General features: G+C 37.1%; 2 protein-coding genes across 4 annotated transcripts in view; one reads left to right on the forward strand and one right to left on the reverse strand.

Annotated features, from left to right (window-relative positions):
- Positions 1-17,729, reverse strand: part of LOC110050959 (serine/threonine-protein kinase 31-like) — a 29,443-nt gene extending 11,714 nt beyond the window's left edge. Inside the window, exons 1-25 of one of the 2 annotated variants that reach the window (XM_089277744.1) lie at positions 17,467-17,729; positions 16,517-16,569; positions 16,027-16,139; positions 15,780-15,835; positions 15,649-15,699; positions 14,793-14,897; positions 14,076-14,150; positions 13,642-13,794; positions 13,308-13,386; positions 12,418-12,515; positions 11,339-11,364; positions 11,122-11,209; positions 10,205-10,297; positions 9,381-9,424; positions 8,629-8,734; positions 5,770-5,832; positions 5,012-5,137; positions 4,454-4,484; positions 4,039-4,106; positions 3,849-3,938; positions 2,607-2,726; positions 2,159-2,256; positions 1,398-1,431; positions 985-1,110; positions 217-252 (exon numbers count right to left, since the gene is read on the reverse strand). In XM_089277744.1, the coding sequence (XP_089133870.1) occupies positions 217-252; positions 985-1,110; positions 1,398-1,431; positions 2,159-2,256; positions 2,607-2,726; positions 3,849-3,938; positions 4,039-4,106; positions 4,454-4,484; positions 5,012-5,137; positions 5,770-5,832; positions 8,629-8,734; positions 9,381-9,424; positions 10,205-10,297; positions 11,122-11,209; positions 11,339-11,364; positions 12,418-12,515; positions 13,308-13,386; positions 13,642-13,794; positions 14,076-14,150; positions 14,793-14,897; positions 15,649-15,699; positions 15,780-15,835; positions 16,027-16,139; positions 16,517-16,569; positions 17,467-17,529 (1,995 nt within the window). In that variant the 5' untranslated portion in view covers positions 17,530-17,729. Of the gene's footprint in view, positions 1-216; positions 253-984; positions 1,111-1,397; positions 1,432-2,158; positions 2,257-2,606; positions 2,727-3,848; positions 3,939-4,038; positions 4,107-4,453; positions 4,485-5,011; positions 5,138-5,769; positions 5,833-8,628; positions 8,735-9,380; positions 9,425-10,204; positions 10,298-11,121; positions 11,228-11,338; positions 11,365-12,417; positions 12,516-13,307; positions 13,387-13,641; positions 13,795-14,075; positions 14,151-14,792; positions 14,898-15,648; positions 15,700-15,779; positions 15,836-16,026; positions 16,140-16,516; positions 16,570-17,466 lie in introns of both variants that reach the window. The other variant, XM_089277743.1, reaches the window with a different exon arrangement.
- A 245-nt stretch (positions 17,730-17,974) lies between these two features.
- LOC110050869 (ragulator complex protein LAMTOR3-A-like) lies at positions 17,975-22,525 on the forward strand. 2 transcript variants are annotated; one of them, XM_020756840.2, is made up of 7 exons: positions 17,976-18,073; positions 18,167-18,201; positions 18,307-18,365; positions 18,814-18,887; positions 19,687-19,746; positions 21,304-21,367; positions 22,358-22,525. In XM_020756840.2, the coding sequence occupies exons 1-7, from the start codon at positions 18,065-18,067 to the stop codon at positions 22,429-22,431; spliced, it is 375 nt and encodes a 124-aa protein (XP_020612499.1). In that variant the 5' UTR covers positions 17,976-18,064; the 3' UTR covers positions 22,432-22,525. The 2 variants fall into 2 exon arrangements, with proteins under 2 accessions (XP_089133942.1, XP_020612499.1); XM_089277816.1 differs by lacking the exon at positions 19,687-19,746 and having other exon boundaries at positions 17,975-18,073.
- Positions 22,526-22,674: the final 149 nt, after the last annotated feature.

Raw genomic sequence — 22,674 nt, forward strand, 5'->3', positions numbered from 1 at the left:
ATTCTGAAGGCTTTTTGGATGATGTCGTTTTTAGCATATGACGTCATGACTGAAACACGATTAACATTAAAATAAACACTTTGGATGCTTCCCTCGCTATACAACTTTGTTTACATTGACTAAATACTTCTGGAGAAACATGGCTTAACAGAAACTTAACAGGTTTTTGTTTCTACTGACAAAATGTAGTTGTTTTCTGTTACATCCAGCAAGTACCTTTTGAAGTTCTTCAAGACTTTCTGGCTCATCTCCCTATAAAATAATGAAAAAGATTACCATAACTTATTATATGGCTTGCTCTGTGAGCAGGCGTGACAAACCAAATCATGTGCTGTGTTTAGCTACCCAAGCAGGCAAGATGGGGTTATCTTTCCTGGTCGGATTGAGCCCCTGTCCCCCACAAGAAAATGATGTTCTTCATACCATAACATTATCGTATATGTCTTTTCATGACCAAATATTTTCTTTAGCTGATCTACATGTGATTTGTCAAAAACGTGATGACATCACAAATCTATCAACTTTGGAGATATTGAAAGAGAAAGTAATAACGTTACGAGATTTCCAAATTCTGAAAAATTTTACACACACTGTTGACTCTGGACATCATTCATCGCACGAATTACAACGGTACCTTACGTGAATTTGGGACAATCTTTCAGACTTACTTAAAAGAAACTTGTTAAGACCCTTTTTGTAATTAGAGGCCAACTACAATATAAAAGGGTGGTCAGCCATTTTATTCTTCATTTGAGGTATGGGCGTAACAAATCATTAAGATGTCAACCACAATGGCTGAGAATTTCTCGCTATGAAAAATGATCTGATCGTCTTTGAGCATACCTATATTCTGCCCATAATCCACAATCAGATGGATAAAAAATCTTGCAGCCAAATTCCTCCAAAAAAGGACTTTCTCCTTTCTAGATTTACATTTTGTGTATCTCAGTCGACCTTCCATGTTATTGAATGCTTTGAACAAACCTCTTCCAAGTCTTTCTTGTCTGCCAGCCTGTGACGAAGTCTTGAACGAAGACTTTTGATCGTTCTTCTGACCTCCCCCACTTTCTTAAGATCAGGCTTAGTGTCAAGCCATGGACTCATATCAGTCTGTTACAACAACGTCAATCAAAATTAAATAAGAGAAGTAGTACAAAATATAATACATAAACCATAAAATAAAAGAAAACTAACCAAGAAAACAATCACTGGACAAGCACAGTTTGTTTAAACTGCTCTAAAAACTACATCATAAAAAACTAAAAAAAAAAAACTACATATACTGTGTCATGTTGCACACTAGGCAATGCAGTATTCAAAAGAACTTTTGCAAGAACATAAATGACGAACAACAACTCACTTAGTCTAAGATCTAGAGATTCAGTAGAAACACTAACCTGTATGCGTTTATACCTTGACACCAGGTTATCTCTAAAAAAAAAATAAATTTAAAAACCTGTCAGATTTTACCCTTCCCAAAATGAATGCTTGCATGCCTTATACCTTTTCAACGAGATTTTCTTCTTAATTAGGTTATGGTATTCATAGGTTTTGGTTGGAAAGGTACAGGTTTGAAATGGCACGTGTGGCTATGACTAGAAGACATGCCAGTGCAGTTGTTATGACACAATCAACAAATCATGCTTATAATAAAAAGCACTTATATTAAACAATACTGTATTCTCTTGTGGATCATCAGTATCTAAAACACGTCATGTGACCTCACAAACCAGCCATTTTGTTTCAGCCCAAGAGCATTCAAGGTCTTGTTCTTGTTACATAATGTAGGCTGATTTTGTTGAATCTTAGAGTACCTTCTCTTGTGCTGGATACAGCTTGGAGAAAACTTTAAGCACACGGTCATTTAAACGTCTCTCACAGCCGGGTTACAACAGGATAATTCAACATAGTACAGTTTTCAATTCGTCATTTCCACATCCCCCGTAATACACCTTGTTTGCCCCCCAAACTTTTGCAGAAGCATTGTCTTCAGTTTCTTTTGGGACGACTGTAATACCCAGGAGAAATAGGAAAAAAGGGTTATGCAGAATTTTGGGGGGGCAAACAAGGTTTATTATGGGGGATGTGGAAATGGCAAATAGAATGACTGACTGACAAGAATGACTGACTGACAAGGATTTTCATAGAAATCGTTCACCTCAACTCCTGAATATCTGCCATTTCCCTTTTAAGGTCAATGATCAGAGCTTTGATCGCACTGTTAACCTTCTGCTTGGCTTCTTCATCCTCTGATACCTGACAAAGAATGAATCAACAAGTTCATATAGATAAAACAATAATCAAAAGATCTGTTTTTGCTTGGCAGTTGTCACTAAAGATATTCACTAACTTGACATCAAGCTTAAGCCTTTATGGTTCAAGTGCAAAAATTAAAGATAGAAGCAACCAGAGATAGAAAAGCACACATTGAAGCAAAAATTGAAATTTGTGACTGTGTGATGTACATAGGCTACATCTGGTATGCTACATGTACAAACAAAACAAATCATTAAAGGCTACTATGTAAAAAAAGACCGATATCAAGTCTATGCATTACTGCATCATTTTTTTTCCTAAATGTGTTGTTTCTACATGTTACTTTCTACCTGGGACTTGTCCATTTCTTCTTGTATCACTGAAGACAAAGAACTGATCATTGCGTCAAGATCACCAAATGACGCATGTCTACTGACTGTTTCACTGCTGTCTTGGGATACTTTCAGGGCCTGTTGAGTGCAGAAATGTAATGTCCTTTGTTTGACCAACAATGCTTCACATAAAGAAACTTATGGGAATGCATAACAAAGAGAAATATACGCGCGTATATACGCGTATCAACATACGCGTATACGCAAAATACGCTCGTATAATACGCGTATGCGTAGTTCGCATATATCTGAGCTGCACTGTACATTATGTAATTGACCCCAGTTACAACCAACACCTACCATTTTCAAATAACTGTGCCCTTTCTAATCAGCACTCCCCACTGAGTGCTGTTGTTGTTGTTGTTGATAATAGAGTGGTTTTCAATTGAGTGTTGTAAAACACAAAACTAAACCAATTGCTTACCAATTGGACTACTCAGCCAATCTCAAACCATAGTAAAACCAAAACCAAAGTTATTGCCTGATTACTAACTTTCGATAACCACTCTCTTTCAAGAAGCGCCCTTCTAATAAGCGCTCTCATAATGAAGGTGCCATTCAAGACAATGATGTGAGATAGACTGATAGAATGATGTAAGTCTGCTTTCTCATCTCAAATTATGATTATCAGACCTACTGCATTGTTAGAGCTCTTGAGTGAAAGTATCTGTCGTTTTACAGTAAACTATTATATCACCTTTAGATGTAAATTTTCAAAAGAAATGAGCATCCAGTCTCTAATAAACAAGTAGTATTTAGTGACCAGGATGTTAAATGGAATCATTACAGCACTCAAAATGATAAACACAATATTGACCCTAGTATATCTTTTGGGGAAATTATTAATCCCAACATTCTTCACCAAATTTCCCTTCTCTAATCTCTGCTCTGAGCAAGTCAAGCTCTTCATTCACTCTCTAAAACCATGATAGCAAAACAAACCTTGATTGAAGGCCGCCTATTTGAACTCTCAGGGGAAATGAAAAAAGTTCAAAATAGTGGGAGTTCAATATAACCAATGGCAAATGACTAAAGGGCAAATCCGGGGGAAATGCTTTTGAGTTTGAAATAACAGGGAATTTTAAATAACAGTTCCAATTAGTGGGGTCCAAAAAAAGACACTTTCAATTGACCTTATTTAATATCAAATGATGTCATCACTTATTTTGTAAAAAAAAAAATCATGATGAACCTTCTTACCAGCTGTAAACTTGAGAGAGCCGTTACAAGGTCCTCTGTACACTGGTTAACTTTGTTCTTGACATCTGTGATGTCCTGACGACTTCTCTCCTAAACCAGAAAGAACAAGAACCACTTTTGCCTTTTCTACTTTGAATGAGAAATGACTAAACACGTTAAATTAATGTTAAATTTAATAGTATTCTCGTACCTGCCATTCCTCATAAACTTCAACAGCAACACCTGGCTCCACACTACAGCTGTCTAGTGCATCTGAAACTGTAAATTCATCAGTTTAAACCATTATGGAACATGGGAAGTCTTTACTCTTGTCACAGACAACTTGAAAATATAACAAAAATAACTTTCAGTATTATGTTGCTAGGAAACTTTACTGTTTGAGCATTGTATAAGTGTCCTAACATACCAACATTTGGAAGGTGGAATACTAATTTGGTCATGATCTTGGTTGTTTTACCATTCAAATGATTAAAATGCTTCTTGAATAAAGAAAATTGTTGACTTAAGTTTAGTTCAGGCCTAAAGAAAGTTGCTGGGGGTCATATTAATAAGCTGACTACTAAGTAATTTTGCAAGGTATTCAATTCTCATGTAACAACAAGTACCTTCTTGTTCTTGAAGCTGGTTAAGTGCATGCTGAAAAGAATGAGCATGACACACTTTGATTAGAAAGAGCGGAAAATAACAGTATTGGAGACGTCACGTAGAAACACTTAGCTAAATTGTGAACAAATCTTTTTTTTTAATTTTGCAGTCGAAAGACTCTGAAATCATGACTGCCAAAGATAACAAGACATCCAATGTTTGCAAATAGTACAATGTAAATGGCCATGACTTAATAATGTAATGAGAGTTCCTTGTAGCAGGCTGCATCATTTCTTCCTGGGGGATGGAGGAGTAGCAGGGTTTCTCTTCCTCACAAATCTTTGGCAAGATTGTGCATGCAGAATTATATTTAATACAGTTATAGTGCAGACCAATGACATATCTAAATTTATATTACATGTATAGCAATACAAGTCATGTAGGTAATTACAGTGTATAGTGAATTTGTAAAATATGTAAAATGTTATAGTTTCCACTTTGCTACCTAGTATCATGTTTGAAGCCAAAAATAGGCAACTAACTATTTTTAGATTTTTCATTCAACAGGATCCCATTACCTGTAAGGATGTTTCTCGCTCTTGAAGAGGTATCAAATCCACTTCCTGGCAAAACAAATCAATCGAGTAAAATAACTCTTTTCTTGCCTTGTCTCTCTGAGCAACAATGTCAGCTGCTAACAACTCCTACAGCAGAAGCAATGCAAAAATTAATTAATAGTCAAAGTATTGATACAGGTAATTTAATTTGTATGTGAAACTACATGACACTGTTCTTCAACCTATGGGTTATACATTATAAATGCCAAATCTTAAAATAAGGTCACACTGTTCATATAACAATGGGGATTTGCCAATAAGCAACAAACAGGACGTGGCTTTGCCTTGTAATGTTATTTCACTACCAAAAGTACAGAGATATTGTCAAGCTTGTTCCCAGAGAATACTACACTATATGTGTACTTTTTTGGTCACAACAAAATATAGGGAGACCTTCCACTGGACATTCTGTCACTGCTGAAGTGAAGGAGGACATTAAAGCACTTGCAGGGAACCCGTTGAAGTTCATGAAGTCACAATTTTTACATTATGAGCAATCAATAATAATGAAGGAGTTCTCAATTTTTGGTGCTCACCATAAGCCCAATGACCCCTTTGTTATAAGGTAACTGTCTATGAAAAGAATTTATTCTGCATCAACATTATTACCAGTAATGTCAACAAATTACCACTTCCGTGTCCCATTTTCAATTTGCAAAATCAATACCAGAGCTGTTGAAACACATTTACCTGGCTACACTGAGTATACACAACATTACCTTGTCTTTACACTGACTTAAACACTCTTGCGCTTTTTGGAGATTACTCTCAGACTCGCGCACCTAGATGTAACAAGCAAATTTATAGTGAAATACAATCATGTACTACTGCTACCGGTCTAGAAGGTTGTATGTTCTCACAGAGTACACTCAATTTTTTTCAAGAATTATAGTTTGAATTTGGGAAATTTCCATTGACAAAATAATGGAACAGTAGTTTCTGGTTGATAGTACTATATTGGAAATGTTTCTGCTAACTACATTTGTGACCCTATTTTGGAAAAGGTGGTTAAAGGTGAATTGTCAAAATGGCGTTTAAACGCCTTAAAACGAAAGTGTTTAAACTCATTTAAACGCTTTGGATACATGTTTAAACACTATTTCTGCGCGTTTAAACACTATTTCTACGCGTTTAAACACCAGTGCAAAATTTTCTCTGTTTAATACTCCGATAATTATGTTGTGGTTAGTTTACGAAGCTTTTTTCGAATGAAATTTGCTCATAAATTAGAGGTACTGTTGTGTTGGATTGTGACGAGCGATGTTTCCGATTAAATTAAATTTTCTTCGATTGCGGCTGGAAGAAAGTGAACAGATTTGCAACTATATATGGTTCGTGTTTGTGTTTGACAAATTTGATCTGCATTCGAGACGTTGGTTGCAATTGAAAAAGACATTACAAGCTCATTCTCGTCAAGATTTTTAAATTAAGGAAAAGCTAAAGAAAGAGATAAGCAATAACAAACGTGTTTTAGTCTAAGGTTGCAAATTCCTTGATTCTATTTTGTAAGCATACCACTTAAGATGAGTCCTTTTCATCTCAGGTATCCAAAAAGAGAGGTATATATGTATATATGCAGCAAACATTTGTAACGGGCAGACTTCGCCTTCGTCGCGTACATGTACATGTGCACTGTAATTTGACGCGAACGTATCGAGAGTGTGTGCGAACGATCACGAACCCGATTTCTGTCTCAACAATCGCCCATTTTTCGAGGGGAAAATGCAAGTTTCTCAATTCACGCCGAAGTTTTCCACAATTCTTTTGCGAATGCAACCACCTAAAACTGCACATTTTTGAGTAAAAGCTATTGGCAACTGAACGAAAAAGAATGGACGGGGAGAATTGGGGCGATAATTGAATTAATCCCGGCTTTTATTACGTCTTCTGTAAGAAGCTTAAGCGAGAATAATTTTGTGAATATAGGAGAAACTTTTTGCGTGGTGTATGAAATGCGTATTTTTATTTTCCACAAATTGTGAAAGGAACTTTCTAATTTTCCTGAAACGTGATTTAGCCACCCTGTTTACAACCGTCTTCGATGACCGCGCCGAAACAATTGGCGATTTCCTGGGCGTTTATTTCATGCCGCTCGCAAACGCGAAGACACATTCTTCTTATGTGAGATATTAACCGTGGGAACAGGCAAATTTCATTGGCTAGTCGATTAGTATGACCAATTATTCAATCTGTTGAGTTTGCTTGGAGCAACAGAACAACATACAATGTAGTAACTGAGAGACAGCAATGCAATGACACACGGGTAGCCGATCCAAATCAACCTTGATGGATACAGAGTTTGTTTTCGTGTGCTGACAGCTTGCAACGCTGCATGAAATAGTAAACTTCTTTCAAATAGAAAAAACTGTGGTTCTCCTTTGCATTACAAACATTATGTTGTGATACAGTTTCGGCCCTCTGTTTAACAGGGGAGAAGATTGAAATGTAGTTAATACTTGAAACTCGAGACACTCATCTGTCGCCGCGCATGAATTGAATCGATCACACGGAGAAACGGCCGTCTCCGCGTGATGCAAATACTTCACAAGACAACCAAAGAAAGACACAAACACACAGGTAAATCATTTAGTGTTATGCCATAAATATGAACAGGCTAATTAAAGCACGGAGGTTCCCTGTGATATCGCAAAATGAAAGTCACACTCGTTCCTGCGTGTTGCAGAATTGTAGCAGATTGTACCTACGTGCAAATATTTTCGACAAGAAAATTAGCAACACATTTCTTTTCGTAAATTGGATGAAGTTACGTTGGCGTATTCTCGGAAATGGTAATGTGAAGTGTATTGTGTATTGTCGCTGAAGACTCATGCATTTGGCTCACTGTATAGACCATAACTTACGTTACATTTTTAGTACGATATGAAGAAGAGTTCATATCATTATTTTGTATTTTCACCAAAACAATAAGTTTCCACTTTGACTGAGAATGATGGCGAAAATAAGTTTTACATACCATCCAGTAAACCAGCTTGGCATAATAATTCTAATAACGCCATGATTTCAAAAGGCGGGGAAACGATAATGCTGAATAATCTGTCATAACAACTTTACTGTTAAATAAATTATTGCGTTTAAACGCTCATTTAAAGAAAACATTCGCCTAAGGAAAAACGCGTTAAAACATTTTGTAAACGGGTTTAAACGTTTTTTTAGCCCGTTTAAACGGTGTTTAAATGCGTTTTGGTCTGAAATGTGAATAAACGCGTTTTTCTCTTTTCACCTTTAACCACTTTTTCCAAAATAGGGTCACATTTATGTAAAACCAAACATTTGAAAATTTTTCTAATTTCCAGAATTTTTTGATCAAATAGAAAATGTCAATAAAAAACCTTCTGAAGACGGCCATTCCTATAGGGATCAAATTAATACACCCTGAAGAAGGCAGTAATGCCGAAACATCAGTTGATTTATACTGCCATTAAGCGTCTTTTTAACAATATTTTGAACATTTACTTCAAATTAATACTACATGTACTTGTTCGGTTTACATGCAGATTGGCTACATGTAATCTGCCCCAAAGCTCATTTTCTATTCTTATGAAGTACTTGCTCTTTACCTGACACAAGGATTTCAATGACTCCAAATCAATCCTGTTTTTTCTCGTCAAGTCTATTGCTTCCCTGATCACCACAGAAGTCCTTCCATTTCCAAGAGTGGTGTCTCTGTGAGCAAGTGACACCAAAGAAGAACTTAATGTAGCAATAAAAAGGTAAAAAGACAACATCGCACTACAGAAGAAATAATAACTTGAAGGCATCACAAGACGTAAGTGACACCATGGGAATGAAATTGATATATTTGTTTTACAGGTAGTACTCTAGGGTGCTTATAGATCTTCTGAATATGACAGTAGGTAAAGTCTGCATACAAGCCAAGTGGCCCACCAAGCCAGAGCTTATCCCAGTGTCTGTAGCATGAAGCAACTAGGAGTGATGGGATGCTAGTCCATTGCAGGGTTACCCCCAAGTTCACTGGTACCCATTATTTTATACTCCTGTGTGGAGAGAGGCACTGTGAGAGTAGTGTCTTGCCCAAGAACACCGACAGAGCTCAAACCCAGACCGTTCGATCAGGAGACTAGTGCACTAACCATGAGGTCATAGCGCCTTCCATGAATATGACAGTGAAACCCCAATTTTAGCAAGTTCTGTTGCAAACTCAGTAACGATTTTAGACAATCAGTAACTTTTCTCCTGTGATAGCTTTTGTCAGGAGTGGTGTCTCTTGTTTATTTCCAGGGACTTGTCCTCACACAAACATTCTAGTGACATAAAAATTTACTGGGTATCACACAATACACTGCCTTACCTCATTGCTTTAAGACCACTCACTCTGCTCACTAACTCTAAGTACTGTAAGAAATCAGTATTGGTACATAGTGTAATCGAAACATGTACAATATAATTACAATAAAACATATGCTGAATCACACAGGATAACTCTCTGCAAGGCCTATTCAAACCAACAGTTTCTCTGACAGTCCCTAATAATAATTATAGCGGAGCCCCATACTCATATAGGAAAGAAAAGGAAAACCAGGAGTTGGTTTTCACATGGTTATCATGGCTAGCGGAATTGCTTGTGGGCGCGTACGCACGACAACGGAGTTGCCCAACTTGACGGCCATACTCCAAATAATAGGTTGACAGAGACATCACCCGCTGACCAGTATCACGCGACCATATCATGGGCTCGAGTTTACAGCTCCTCGAGGTTATGTGTTTTTTTGAAGTTGACTGCTGACCAAGTGCTGGTTATCGATTGGATTGCGGGCTCATACTAGGTTAACTTGTTGGAAACAGGGCAGGACTGTTCGGAAGCCAGTTAACACTAACCCAGGATTAAAAGTTAACCAAATTATAACTTTTTCTTCTATACAAATGTTTTTTGCTGTTTTGTTTTGTATATATGGTGATTATTAAAACTCAAAACAGAAGGCCAAACAGTATACAGAAAACCTCACCGCAAAGTTACAAAACTCAAATCAAAATTCTACCTTTTTCTGGGTTAGCTTAATCAGGCTTTGAACAACCCGGCCCAGGAGCTATGCTTTTAGGCTGGCCTAAATCTATATATTATAATTACATGTATCATATAATAGTAAGTAGGTTGCAGTGCAGATACAGGTGTACCTTGTGGTTGACAGCCTGTTCCATATTCTCCTTGTGTTTAACTGCTTGAGCAGAATAAAACTTCCTTAATTCATCAACAGCTTTCTCATTTTCCTTTAGAAAAACAAACAGGGCAAATTCAGACAAGATAAATTATCATGTAATAATCAGAGAATTCAATATTATAAGCGGTGTTATTATACAATGAAGCTGCAGATAATCCTGATCACATTCTGCCATCTTTCCAGCATAGGCAAATAGTCACATGTACATGTACATGTACAGGCATAATTGCTAGTTCTGAAGTGCGGTCACATATATACATGTACATGTGTAAAGGCTTTCCCATGTCAATAGTATTGCTGACTATGATGCAGAAAATATAAAAAATACAAGGAAGTCAAGGAAGTGTTCCACATTCCACTATAATAATAAAAATAATGATAACAATAATAATAACTTTTTTAAAATTTTAGCGTCATTATGTATTTATTTAAACTTTCAATTTGATCTTCACGCAGATGTCTGTTAAACCTGTGAAACATGTTTCTAATCATGATATCATGGTTACTACAACTAATACTAATACTACTATCATCATCATAACATTAATTAACATATTCCATACAAATTGGTATATACATATACATAATAATAACAATAATAATAACAACAACAACAATAATAATAATAATAATAATAATAATAAACATGGAGGGAAAGACAAAAGTTTTAGTAACACATGAAATCTCCATTCACTGTTCAGACTAATGATAATTGAATTTGGTTTTTGGTGGTATCCAGAATAATCAAGGTCTTGGTAAATGTTATCTGCTCAAGGCAAATTACCTTGTCCCTGATTATTCCAATATCGAGAAAACCTCATCCAATAATTGTTTAAAATAAGAACATACTGTATCACATTGCACTGTGCTTACTTTATACATCTTAATGACATTTCTCAAAGAATCATTTTCTTTTCTCAGTTCTTCCATTTCTTTGCTCATAGCTTCACTGAGTGACGACCTATGGATCAAATTACCACTGAACAGGAGATAAAAACAAAGCACCTATAAATAACATGTTACCTGCTGAATATACATACTTATGTTAACTGGAAGTATTTCTATATCAGCCTTGGAAGTATTTTCATACCTTGGAGACAATGGAGGTGGACCATCCTAAGACAGGAAAGGGGAAAAAAATGCAGTGGTGATATATTAAATCTATTTTTGTTAGAGTGGTTTTCAACTCAACGTCATAAGATAAAAAGGAAGTTAATCAATCTAGCCAAACACAAGGACACAGACAATCTGGTGAACCAACAAAAACTTGCACAAAATGCACATACAACACAAAGTGTGAACAAGTCACGATTGGTTTTCAATTTACTCCTGAGAGAATGAAAAAGTGGCACCAGAACCAATCATGTAGTGCAACACAGTAGATGCAGAACCATTTACATGACACTCAGATGAAAACTGCTCTAAGTCCCAGGGGGGGGGGGGGGTACTCCCATAAATTTCGGATACATGTAGGTGTGTGCTGCAAAGGGTCTTAAACCCTGACCCTATTTAAGGATGAATCAAACGAAAATTGATTCCCTATTTAAGGCCCAAACCCAAAAAATGACACCCTATGCAAGGGAAAAACAAAAGCTTAAAATAGCTTGAACGGGTCAACCACGGAACTGCCACAGAACTGCCATGGAAAAACACAATCTTGATAAAATCGCTTTGCTAATACTTTAACTTTAACAGATCATTTGTTTTCTGCTTAACTGGGTGTTTAAGCACTGCTATTTTAACTGATACAATTTAGGCACCCTATCTAAGGATCATACTGGGAACACCATGCCAACAGGGGCAAAATGATACCCTTATTAAGGATCGAGAACCTCAAAAACCATACCCTATTCCACGGCACATACATGTACCTATATAGCCCATATATGGGAGTACCCCTCCCCGCTCCCTGGGCTCTAAGTAATACGCTGTGGTCAAATTTGCTTTGGTTTGAAACTTTTTTCCTTTCTTTCTACAGTGTAGTTTATTTCCAATACTTCAAATCACAGAGGAGTTAATTCTATAATTCTGGATGTTTCATACTAGTGCTTTGTGGCTCAACCTTGCAAGTTAATCACATCCTTGATATATTAAATTTTGCCTCTGAAACAAAAAAAGTAAAACTCAAACAAGTTTTGATGACAATTAATTTGAAAAATTATGCTGTACCTCTCCAGTAGCTGTAACTAATCCTTGCTTGATCAACTCATCTGCAATATTTCCAACTCCACCTTCAGAATTATCCCAAAGCTCCACAGAACAGGGCACTACATATACAAAACATCAACAATAATAATTATTACATGTATGGCATAGAGTGGGAGCAAATCAGTAAAAATGCTATCCTGTTTGTGATGATATCATTTTTATCCACACATGTAGGACTGTCATTAATGGCCATTACCGCAGTAAGACCTGTTACGGGTAAGTATGCTTCATAGGCCCTCAAGTGGTGACTCAAAACAAACAGCTCTGCACACATGCAATATCATTTTTGGTATTATTTTTGACTCTTCAACTGTACTTGAATTTCTTTGTATGATTATATTATAATCAAAACATCTTCGGATCTTCCTTGGAATTCTTCTGCAACCCTCAGTTACAGGGCTCAAAGAAAGAGCTGTCCAGTCGTCTGGAACAAGTAGATTTTTCCTCTGTATAAGTAACATTTCATTCTCACTTACCTGATGGTAAGGGTTCAGGCAAGTCATCTACCAACTAAATCAATAAGATAGCAAACTACGACTTACCCAACGCAAGCATTATTTGAGAGCTACAACCTACTTGTCCTTAGGGAAAGCTGAAATTCAGTTTTTTATCAAGCCTTGGGTTATCTTTGGGAATCTTCAGTAATCTTTGGAAATTTTCAGAAATGTTTACGTGGCCATTGAACAACTTTTGGAGAATCTTTGGAAATCACTGGAAAGTGGTTGAAAATCTTTGGGAAATCAGCCATTCAAATTAAAAACAATTGCAGAATACTACAACATCAATGAAGAAATCTGCTTAAAAGTCTGGAAGACTTTCAGAACGAACAGATTTAAATTTAATCCACATACTATCTAATGATTTCTTGGTTTCCTTTAGCTTAACTGTCAACAGCTTGCCATCAGTAAGATTGTGTATCACATCAACACCCTGCAAAAATGAGCATAAAAATAATTTGAGCACTGGAAAATGGCAACATGTAAGAGAAAATATTATTAATACTCAAAATAAGAGGTTGGTTCTAGCAGGAAGGTATTCATCCTGCACCAAATTTCTAAAATTTATATATTCCCTCCCATTGTTATCAGTGGAAAACATGAAATTAAAATTGCAAACCTTGTTGTAGATATAATTTTTATATCAGCTAGGGGAGTTGGTGGATAAGATCTCTAGAATATACTGCACCTTGTCATACAAGTCACTGTTAGTTGCTGCCATGCCGTGAAGGCAATAAAGTTGTGCAAATGGAACCAAGGAAAGGATTTCATGTGACAAGAACACAATCGACCTCAGGCTGATAACTTCAGTGTTGCCATAGTCCACAAAATGTACTCGAACCTAAAAATTAATTAAATTAGCAGATAAACATTGAAAAAAGTTGCATCACACTGCAAAAAAAAAAACAAAATTCCATAATAGTATAACCTACATTATCTCTTGTGTTTGTGTCAAGCTATGTACATAAACAAGCACATTATTTTCTTCTCCTTACCAAGCCAATGAAACAAACTACTTTTTCAAACTAATGTGGCAACATTTTTTCAACAGCACACAAGCTTTCTGTCAAGGAAAATGTTTGCCTAACTGAGGTTATAACATATTGAACTGGAAACGTGTACCTTGTCATCCTCCACAAGTTCTTTAACCCTGCAGCGATACCAATGTTTATCTGCAGGATAAATTCCACCATACACCTGCAGAAAGGTCAAATACATGTCACAGCACAATAAAAATTTCAGTTTTGTTGTTGTTTTTATTTTTAAATTACCGGTTTACATTGAATGCATAAAATGGATGGCACTATCAAGATAGCTAGATATTTAACACTTAAAATATGTAAACAGAGTATTTCCTAAACAAGCAAAACAGTTCATGAACAAATACAAAGTTACTTACATGTACAACTTATTTAGATAACACAAAAGCAAATAGCATTCGGTGGTATGAACTCCCAAATTTTCTTTTGAATAAACGAAAGCGAGCACCACATAATTGCATGCCTTTACAAAATAGCCCAAGGAAATATGCACACTGACTGGTTAAAAATTTTATGTCTATAGTACAACAGAAACATAGAAAAGTTGTCCTAGTCATGCTGTTTGCTACTTTCGTTGGCTGTTTTCTAAAACAAGGTAGAAAATATTTTCTTCTGGTTTCTATTAAGTTAGCTGAAACACTCACATCAGTTTGGGAGAATTCAAAAAAGCTGTGGAAACACTTGCCTATTGGCTCCTACACATTCTCCCAAACTTCCACTGGTGTTTCTATAACAATAGAAACCGAAAATGTTTTCTACCTCTTAATATAAATTAAGGTAAACATACAGCTGTAGGCACCTTGTCAGTATGTGGAGTTGACTGCAATAAAGGCTTATTTCTGCAGTAAATCTGAAGGTCACTGCTCATCTTGTCAATCACTTTAGCTGTGTCTTCCTCTGCTGTCTAAAAATTAATTTCAGATTTGTTATTACACATACAGATTACTGTAAATATAACTAAAACTATATAATTAAAAAAAAAAAACATTTTTAAACGCTGTAAACAAGGAGCAAGGTTCTAACATGAATGTGTAAAGGGACGTAGCGCCATCCAGCCATCCGGGACAAGTAGATTCCCCTTCCAAGCAAGTAACTTTTCACTCTCACTTGCCCGATGGACAAGGGATCAGGCAAGTCATCTGCCAACTAAGTCATAAATGACTAACCTAAGACTTGCCAAGGGCAAGCAAAATTTTAGAGCTACTGGTCCCAAGGGCAACCTGGAATTCGAGTTTCTGCTCAAGTGCTGGACTACTGAGGCTTCAACCAGTTGAAACATACAACCTTGTAACAGTACATGTAGGTGTACATGTGTCGGACTGTATACATGTAAATGTATAATAGTGCTGAAGTATCTACTTTATTCCTAAAACAAAGTAAAATTATTACAAGTGTAAAACATAATAAGCATTCTGTTAGAGCCATTCAGCTTTGAGCTAAAACACGTCTGCAAGTACATGTCTCACGGCTGGTAATTGAAGGCTTTCATCATAGCAGAGAGTTGTGGTACAAGTTATAAAATTTGCATTCAGTTCTCAAGATACAAATTAAGAAATGGAGTTTGAAATTAAAATCACACTACAAGACTGCTCAAAGAGACATCAAAGTGTCTTGAAAGCCGACACCACAAATGAGATACATGTAACATACTACACCTGTGCCCAGAACATAACAGGACTCTCCACATGGGTTATAAAGATTCTCTCCTGGAAAAATAGAAGGGTAGACCAAGTTAAGTCCTTTACAATTTTGCAAATGCAAAAATGTCTCTCCAATAAAGACCCACCTCATGTGACTCCCCATTCTCTGCATGAGGACTTGCTGGACGGGCATCAACACCATCTGTAAATATAATGAGGTACGAGATGTAGAAGAACACAGATCACACTTAAACGACAAGTTCTAAATTGAGAAAATAGATAAAAAATACAATAGTTGTCAGAGATGGTTCATTATGCCCCTCGGAGGGTCAACTTGATGATGTGATAGTACAGGGCTTGAATAAAATTGCTTTGAAATGGACATTAACCAACCTTCAAAAGAACTCTTTCTTCTTGCTCTGAACTTCTCTGGCATGGCATTGAAGTTACTGGAATTAGTGGCCCAAGGAGATGATGAACTGACTGGTGACTTGGGTGTTAGTGGACTTCTCATGAAAAAGAACACAATGTACAAATTAACGACATCTACATGTATGCCAAGTGCATGTGGTATTGCCAAGTACAATTTCAGTTTCCTTTAACCCTAGTAGTTATTATTAACAATAATACATGTTCTGGTGAAATTTTTTACAGTATATCCAGCCATTGAAGCTAACTACAGTCTACTGGACTCTGTTGTCTCAAACTCTTCACTCTCAATCTCAAACTGATCATTTTCCCTTGGCATGGTTTTGCAGTCTCTAACTACAGTACAGTATTTTCCATTTCCCTTGAGAATATTAAGTGAAGAGAGTGAAACTCAGTTGTAAAAAAAAATTTAAAAAGAAAAATAATAATAATAAACCGATATCAGACTTATTACCGCAGAACTGGACTTGTTGACCTGACGTCTCCACCTGAACTTGCCCAGGAATTCTGCAATTAAAACAAATTTCTGTTCAACTTACCAGTCAACTGCCCTTGAAGTGAAAGACGGCTTTCGTAACACGTAGTTGAGGCCATGAGACAGCGTTCCAGATAAGTGAGGGGTCCCAGTTCAAAAACCCGACAAGATCAGCAACATGACCAGACACATTAACAGAAAATTTATAACGATTTGGTGTGAGCACTGGAAACTGACCCGTACAAATTCCTTGTTTACACCCTCCTTGAAAACTTTATATCTGGAATTCTGATCTAGGATTACACATTTGAATTATTAGTCTCTACCGCGGTCTACTTGATGAATACAATTACAAATTTAAAGAGCCACATAAAATTGGTTGTCCAGGGATCCATATTTGAAGTCATCGGATCATTAATTGGAGATGATTCGGAAATAAGAAAAACTCTCAAAAGCATCTTGTTTTTCAGACGCCAACAAAACCTCTGTTCAAATATTCGTGCCCGATTTCACAACATCCTTCTGGATGTAGACGAAAGATGTGAAAAAAAAAAGACAATTTTTCATATTTGCAAAGGTCAGTCTACACGAAAGACCTTTAAAACATGAAACGTTGATATCTTCTTTGCTTTTCCGAAACAAACAAGCTCATGACGTTTGGACAGCGTTTTCTTGTAACAAGTATGTAACTTGTCGTCATCGGAGAACGCACATTTTTTTCGGCTGTCAAATTTGACGGCCGAGGATAAGTGCTTGTCGATTGCTCGGCATTGGCGATAAATTATCGCAGTCGAAATCCTGCGAAGAAAGCTTTTTACATTCCGTGAAGCTCATCATGCAAACAAACTAGTAAAGAAATTGTCTCCACCCCAGAAACGGGATCAAACCAAAGTATTTCCATCGAAGCAATAGATAGTGTTTCATCTCACCTCGCTCCTGCCAAGAGGTCGTAGATTCGGCGTTAACCCTCGTGGCTTCTGTTCGAGTTCCATCGCATAAACGTAACAGAAACAGACTAACAGAGCTCACTTGATCGTTTGTATGTTGAATTGTTGAGCTTTAAGCACCCTTATGACAAGAAAATCGCTAAGGCCGCCGCACGCATGAAGATAACAACACCACTCCTCCGGGCTAGCGCAGTCGACGCACTGCAGTTCACACCTTCCCGCCAACAGCCCATGTGCTAGCGCCCGCGTTACCACTGTACAGTGAAAATCTTTAAAATATAGCTATAGTTTGTGCAATCTTACACAACGTACATAGACTAAAATGCATTTCTGGGAGGGGTCACTTCGGAGAAAAACATCCCATCAACAATTTACGCGAATAGAAAATATTACGTAAATAGTACTGTTCCAATCTTCGCTTTTTTGCTCTTTGCATATATTTATTTAATTTTTGGAACTGTTCTAAAAATTTGCAGCGATTTTTTTTTTACTTTGATCGAGGTATGGGGGTGAATAGAAAAGCGAAATCTTACCCCTCCCTGGAACATTTGACCATAGCTGCTTATCCGATAGAGCAAACATGGCGGAGGTAAGGAGAGTTTTGACAAAGTTTAAATTTTGTTGTTTTTTGTATACGATGTTGTTTCCTTCAAAATCCTTTAAATGCTTTTGTTTACTTCAGAGAATCCATCATTATTTCGAGGAGCTCTTAGCAAGGTAGGGACAAGACGTGTAAAACTCCGTTTTTATCAGAAGTCAAATGCAGGTCTCGTGACTAAAAGATGACAGTCTTCTTGAAAATCTTCCTCGATTTCTTTGCAGGCACGAAGGAATTCTCGCTATACTGGTTACAGACAGAGATGGAGTTCCACTTGTGAAAGGTAAAACAATTTCTTAAGTTGTATATCTTGGTCGTTTGGTTGGTTGTCCTCATTGTAGAGTGTGAATCTTTTCTGCTACTGCTTAGATTTGAGTGAAGTTTGTTAAAAAAAAAATGGGGCCGGTGTTTTGAGATTTTTGATCTGGCTTATTGTGATAACTAAATAAAATGATCTCGCTCCATACATTGGGGCTTAAACTGACAACAGGATATGGAATTCTTACTGATTATTAATCTTATTATACATATACATTGGGTCTCAATCCCTATTCAGTGAGCCGCCTTATACTCAAACAATATTGGTTAATTTGCAAAGAATATGACTGGATCACCCTGCTACATTTACAGGTAGTTGTACTATAAAGACAAACATTGCGAAAAGTTTGGACAAAACTTAAATTTTTCTTTTTTTTAACCATTTATTTATTATCTGGTGATATATATTTTAGTTGCTGATCCTAAAACTCCACAAAATGCCTTGAGGGCAAGTTTTCTGTCAACATTTTCTACAACAGCAGAACAGGTAAGAAAAACCAGTATGCTAAGGTCTTAGTATGGCTAATGTACATTTATAAGACCTGTTATTATATCCCTCTAAAATTTAAAGCTGTTTTTGTTACCAAAATGTTTTGTGATTTATTGCCAGGTGATCTTAACCTTATATCAAGTAAAAGTTACTTTTACTTCTAAAATTGTGCATTAAAACCTGCAAACGACTTAAGAGTCACTCAACAACAATTCCAAATTGACTCGTTTTGATTTTGATGTATGTCAGAAATTTGAAGCTGTTCCGGGAGAATAGAAATAGTTCCTGAACCTGGCAGAGACATAATAAATATCTTACTAGCCTCATCTTCTTGGTCCATACTGTAAGTTATGGATCCTCATTTTCCCACTTCAATTTATGGCCAGCACACTTCGCGCTTGGGCTATAAATCGATTGGGAACAAACTTACAGTACAGCACTCTCTCCAAGAAAGGGGAGTTAAAGGAGTCAAAATCTAAGACATTTCTTGGGGGAGCATTGTCCCAGACCCCTCTCGCAAATCGGTCAATGTTTACCCAAGATCTGCCCTTGGCAAGTTCGCCCATAACATCAAGGGTCCATCAAGCATACTCAGCCATAACAGGTGTTATGGGTTGCAGCCCTTACTGAGAGGCCTGAGCTGTAAGCATCCAGCTCTTATGAGTTAGCTTATCAACTGGTTCCTCCAGTGTCCAAGAATGGAACAGACTTTTTTGTTTTACCTCATAGAGATTTTATTAATTTTGTGAATACATGTTAGGAGCATTTTTCACTTGCAATTGCCACTTTCTTTTAGGCAAGCAAGTTAGGATTGTCAAGAAATAAGAGCATTGTTTGTTTCTTTGCATCCTATCAGGTAAGACTGTCCGTGTACAGATACAGTGCAGTATATATCAAGACCAACTTGAACATAGTCATGTAGATGTATGTGTTCAAGAACATGGTGTTTGGAATTTTCTAGCCTCTTCCAGGCATTCAGTTTGTTGGGGCACAGCAGGAAAAATGGTGCGCAAAAAACTGAAAAAAGCATGGCAAGAAGAGACGAAAGAACTCCTGTGGGCAAACTTGACAAAAGGTCATTCTGGTATACCAGGATCTGGTATACCCTCTGACTGGTAAATTTTGACAGGTTTTTTGTAATGCTCGATCATCACTGATGCAGATTAAATGCGATATGGCAGTGGTCAGAGACCTTTCAACTGTGATGCGGCGTTTCTCCTCTCGTGGCTGAAATGAAAGTCCAAGTGGACAGATAAAGAAAATTGGAGTTGCAGTAACTGCAATAGGTATTGAGAAGACATGGACCAAGATGCCGCAAAGAACAGAAAGTGTGAGATTATGTGTAAAATGGGGTTAACAGGCCTACACAACTTAAGTGGGTGGAAGGCGCTTTTGTTAAGTTTGCCCACAGGCATTCTTTTGCTGAGTTTCTCTCCCATTTTTGCACTTGCCGTTTTTAGCACTGTGCCCCAACTAACTGAACACCTGGAAGAGGCTAGGAATTTTTTGAGATACAGATACAGTGAAGTTTTTAATCAGCCACCCATACAAACAATATATAAAGCCACCTACCTCGAACTTTGTGACAACTGTGCAGAACACAGGGATACTTCATATAATTTTCTTGAATGAGAATTATACATCCAATCAACTTAACTTGTACCCCATTATATCTTGTGCTATATACATGCTAAGCACATGTAACAATTATTGTTAGTGACTGATCCAAAGTGCATATGGCCTTACAGTTTTTAGTTTGCCCCTCAAGCAAACTGTACATGTAGCTACATGTATGATGTACTTACTACTCTAAAAGTCATTCTTGCCATCCCACAAGAAATATCCTTCAATTATGATTGATTAATTTAAAATTAAACTGATATAGAATAATTTGATCTTGTACAGTACCCCTGTAATTTGAATTTCTTCAAAAATGTTCCCAAAAGACTTCACTTGCCCATCGCATGAGCCAAGGATAGAATCCACTTGCCCAACTGCAAAATCCACTAGTCTCAGACAATTGCATGTGATTTTCTTTCCCTGCTCTATCAACAAACCTCTAACAACAGCCTCCCTTCCGCAGTCAGATTTGTTCATCCAAACCATGCACAAATCCATACTTTTTCTCTTTTTGAAATGATGGCCAACTCCAGTGCTTTCAATAAGACAGCACCTGCAAGAGCTTTGATGAACATTCTGTGAAGAATCACCAGCTGTCAGCAGTTTGGTAAACTGAATTGCCTCCCTCCCCCTAGAGGGAGTTATCGAGGTCAGACATCCCTTATTGCACTCTGATGGTAAAGCACTACACCTCTTTTAAATGCCCAGTTAATTTTTCCCAATGCAGAGAAAGTCAACTGTCACTCTCTTTCTATTCTCAAAGAATGAATAATTATTATTGTTTTGCTGGCAGGTGGTCCATTTCAGTTTTCTTCCACTTGTGGTCAGCATCATTGCAACAAGTCAGGCTAATACAGGTTAGTGCAAAGGCAACTCTTCCATTCACGTCTGACAACAACAGGCTTGTGCAAATTGACCCACACACTCTCCCATACTGATAGGTAGACTTGGAGCAGTCCCTCCTTATTCTTGTAACGCAACAAAAGTGTCATGAACATCGCAGCACAGAAGAACTTTACATTGGCACGTTGCCACTGATTTTTGTTCACCTCACAAGTGATGAAATTCTCAGGAGAGGTTAACTCTGGAGGGGGGGGGGGGGGGGTACTTCCGTAAATTTTAGATAGGTGTGTGCCATGAAGGGTCTTTTGAGAAAACCTTTTCCCTATACGGTTCAACTTTATTTCGTTTCTGTAACATTGGAAGTTTACGAATTGTTCAGTTTTAACAGATAATTTGTGTTTTGTTTAGCTGGGCAATTACACACAGCAATTTTAGCTGATACGATTTAGGTACCCTATCTAAGGATCATACTGGGAACACCATGCCAACAGGGGCAAAAATGATACCCTTATTAACGATCGAGAACCTAAAAAACCATACCCTATCCCGCGGCACATACCCATGTAGACCATATATGGGAGTATCGGGAGTTAACAATAGAGAGTTTAAGCATGACGTTTACGGCAGACGACAAACGGCAAAGATTATCTCTGAATTTTTATTCTTTTCTTTTAATCCGTAATAAATCACACTGAAATAGAAAGATGTCTCCTACTATTCACCGCAAATACAAATATTTTCACTCTACTAGGTACAGACAGCTGAAGACAGACGGCAAAAGTTTCATTTTTGCCGTTTGCCGTTTGACGTAACGTCATGCTTAATCTCTCTAATATCTGTGGTGATACCTCAGATGATAACTACAGGACTGCTATACGAACTGAAAGGATCAACAGCATGTTCACTGCCTCTTCCATAGGTTTACAATAAAGCAAATCACTGATATCACACAGCCGTTTCATGTCCAGGAGATATATACGCCTGTTGTGACTTTTTTCTTGCAGGACTTCTTCTTGGATTAGAAAACGAATTTGCAGAAACAGTGAAAGCAGTAAAAGTTGTGGTTGATGGCGTGTAGTACAGAAATTTAATATTATATTTTATAATCAGCGAAGAACTGTCGCAGCGCAAGAATAGAATCAAGAAATAAATTTAATCACTTGTTTTTACAACAGTGTTGTTTATTCCAGAATTCTCTCGGTGAAATCCGCCAAGAGTAAAAGACCATATATTGTAACACCCCGATATTAGCAACTCCCTCGCTTACAAGGCGTTCCTTTCCGTAATTTCTTTCACCCACTGTTTTCTATTTCAGATTTCT

Source organism: Orbicella faveolata, unplaced genomic scaffold (assembly GCF_042242905.1).
Source record: "Orbicella faveolata isolate gen_17 unplaced genomic scaffold, um_ofav_v1 contig_46, whole genome shotgun sequence".
NCBI lineage: Eukaryota > Metazoa > Cnidaria > Anthozoa > Scleractinia > Merulinidae > Orbicella > Orbicella faveolata.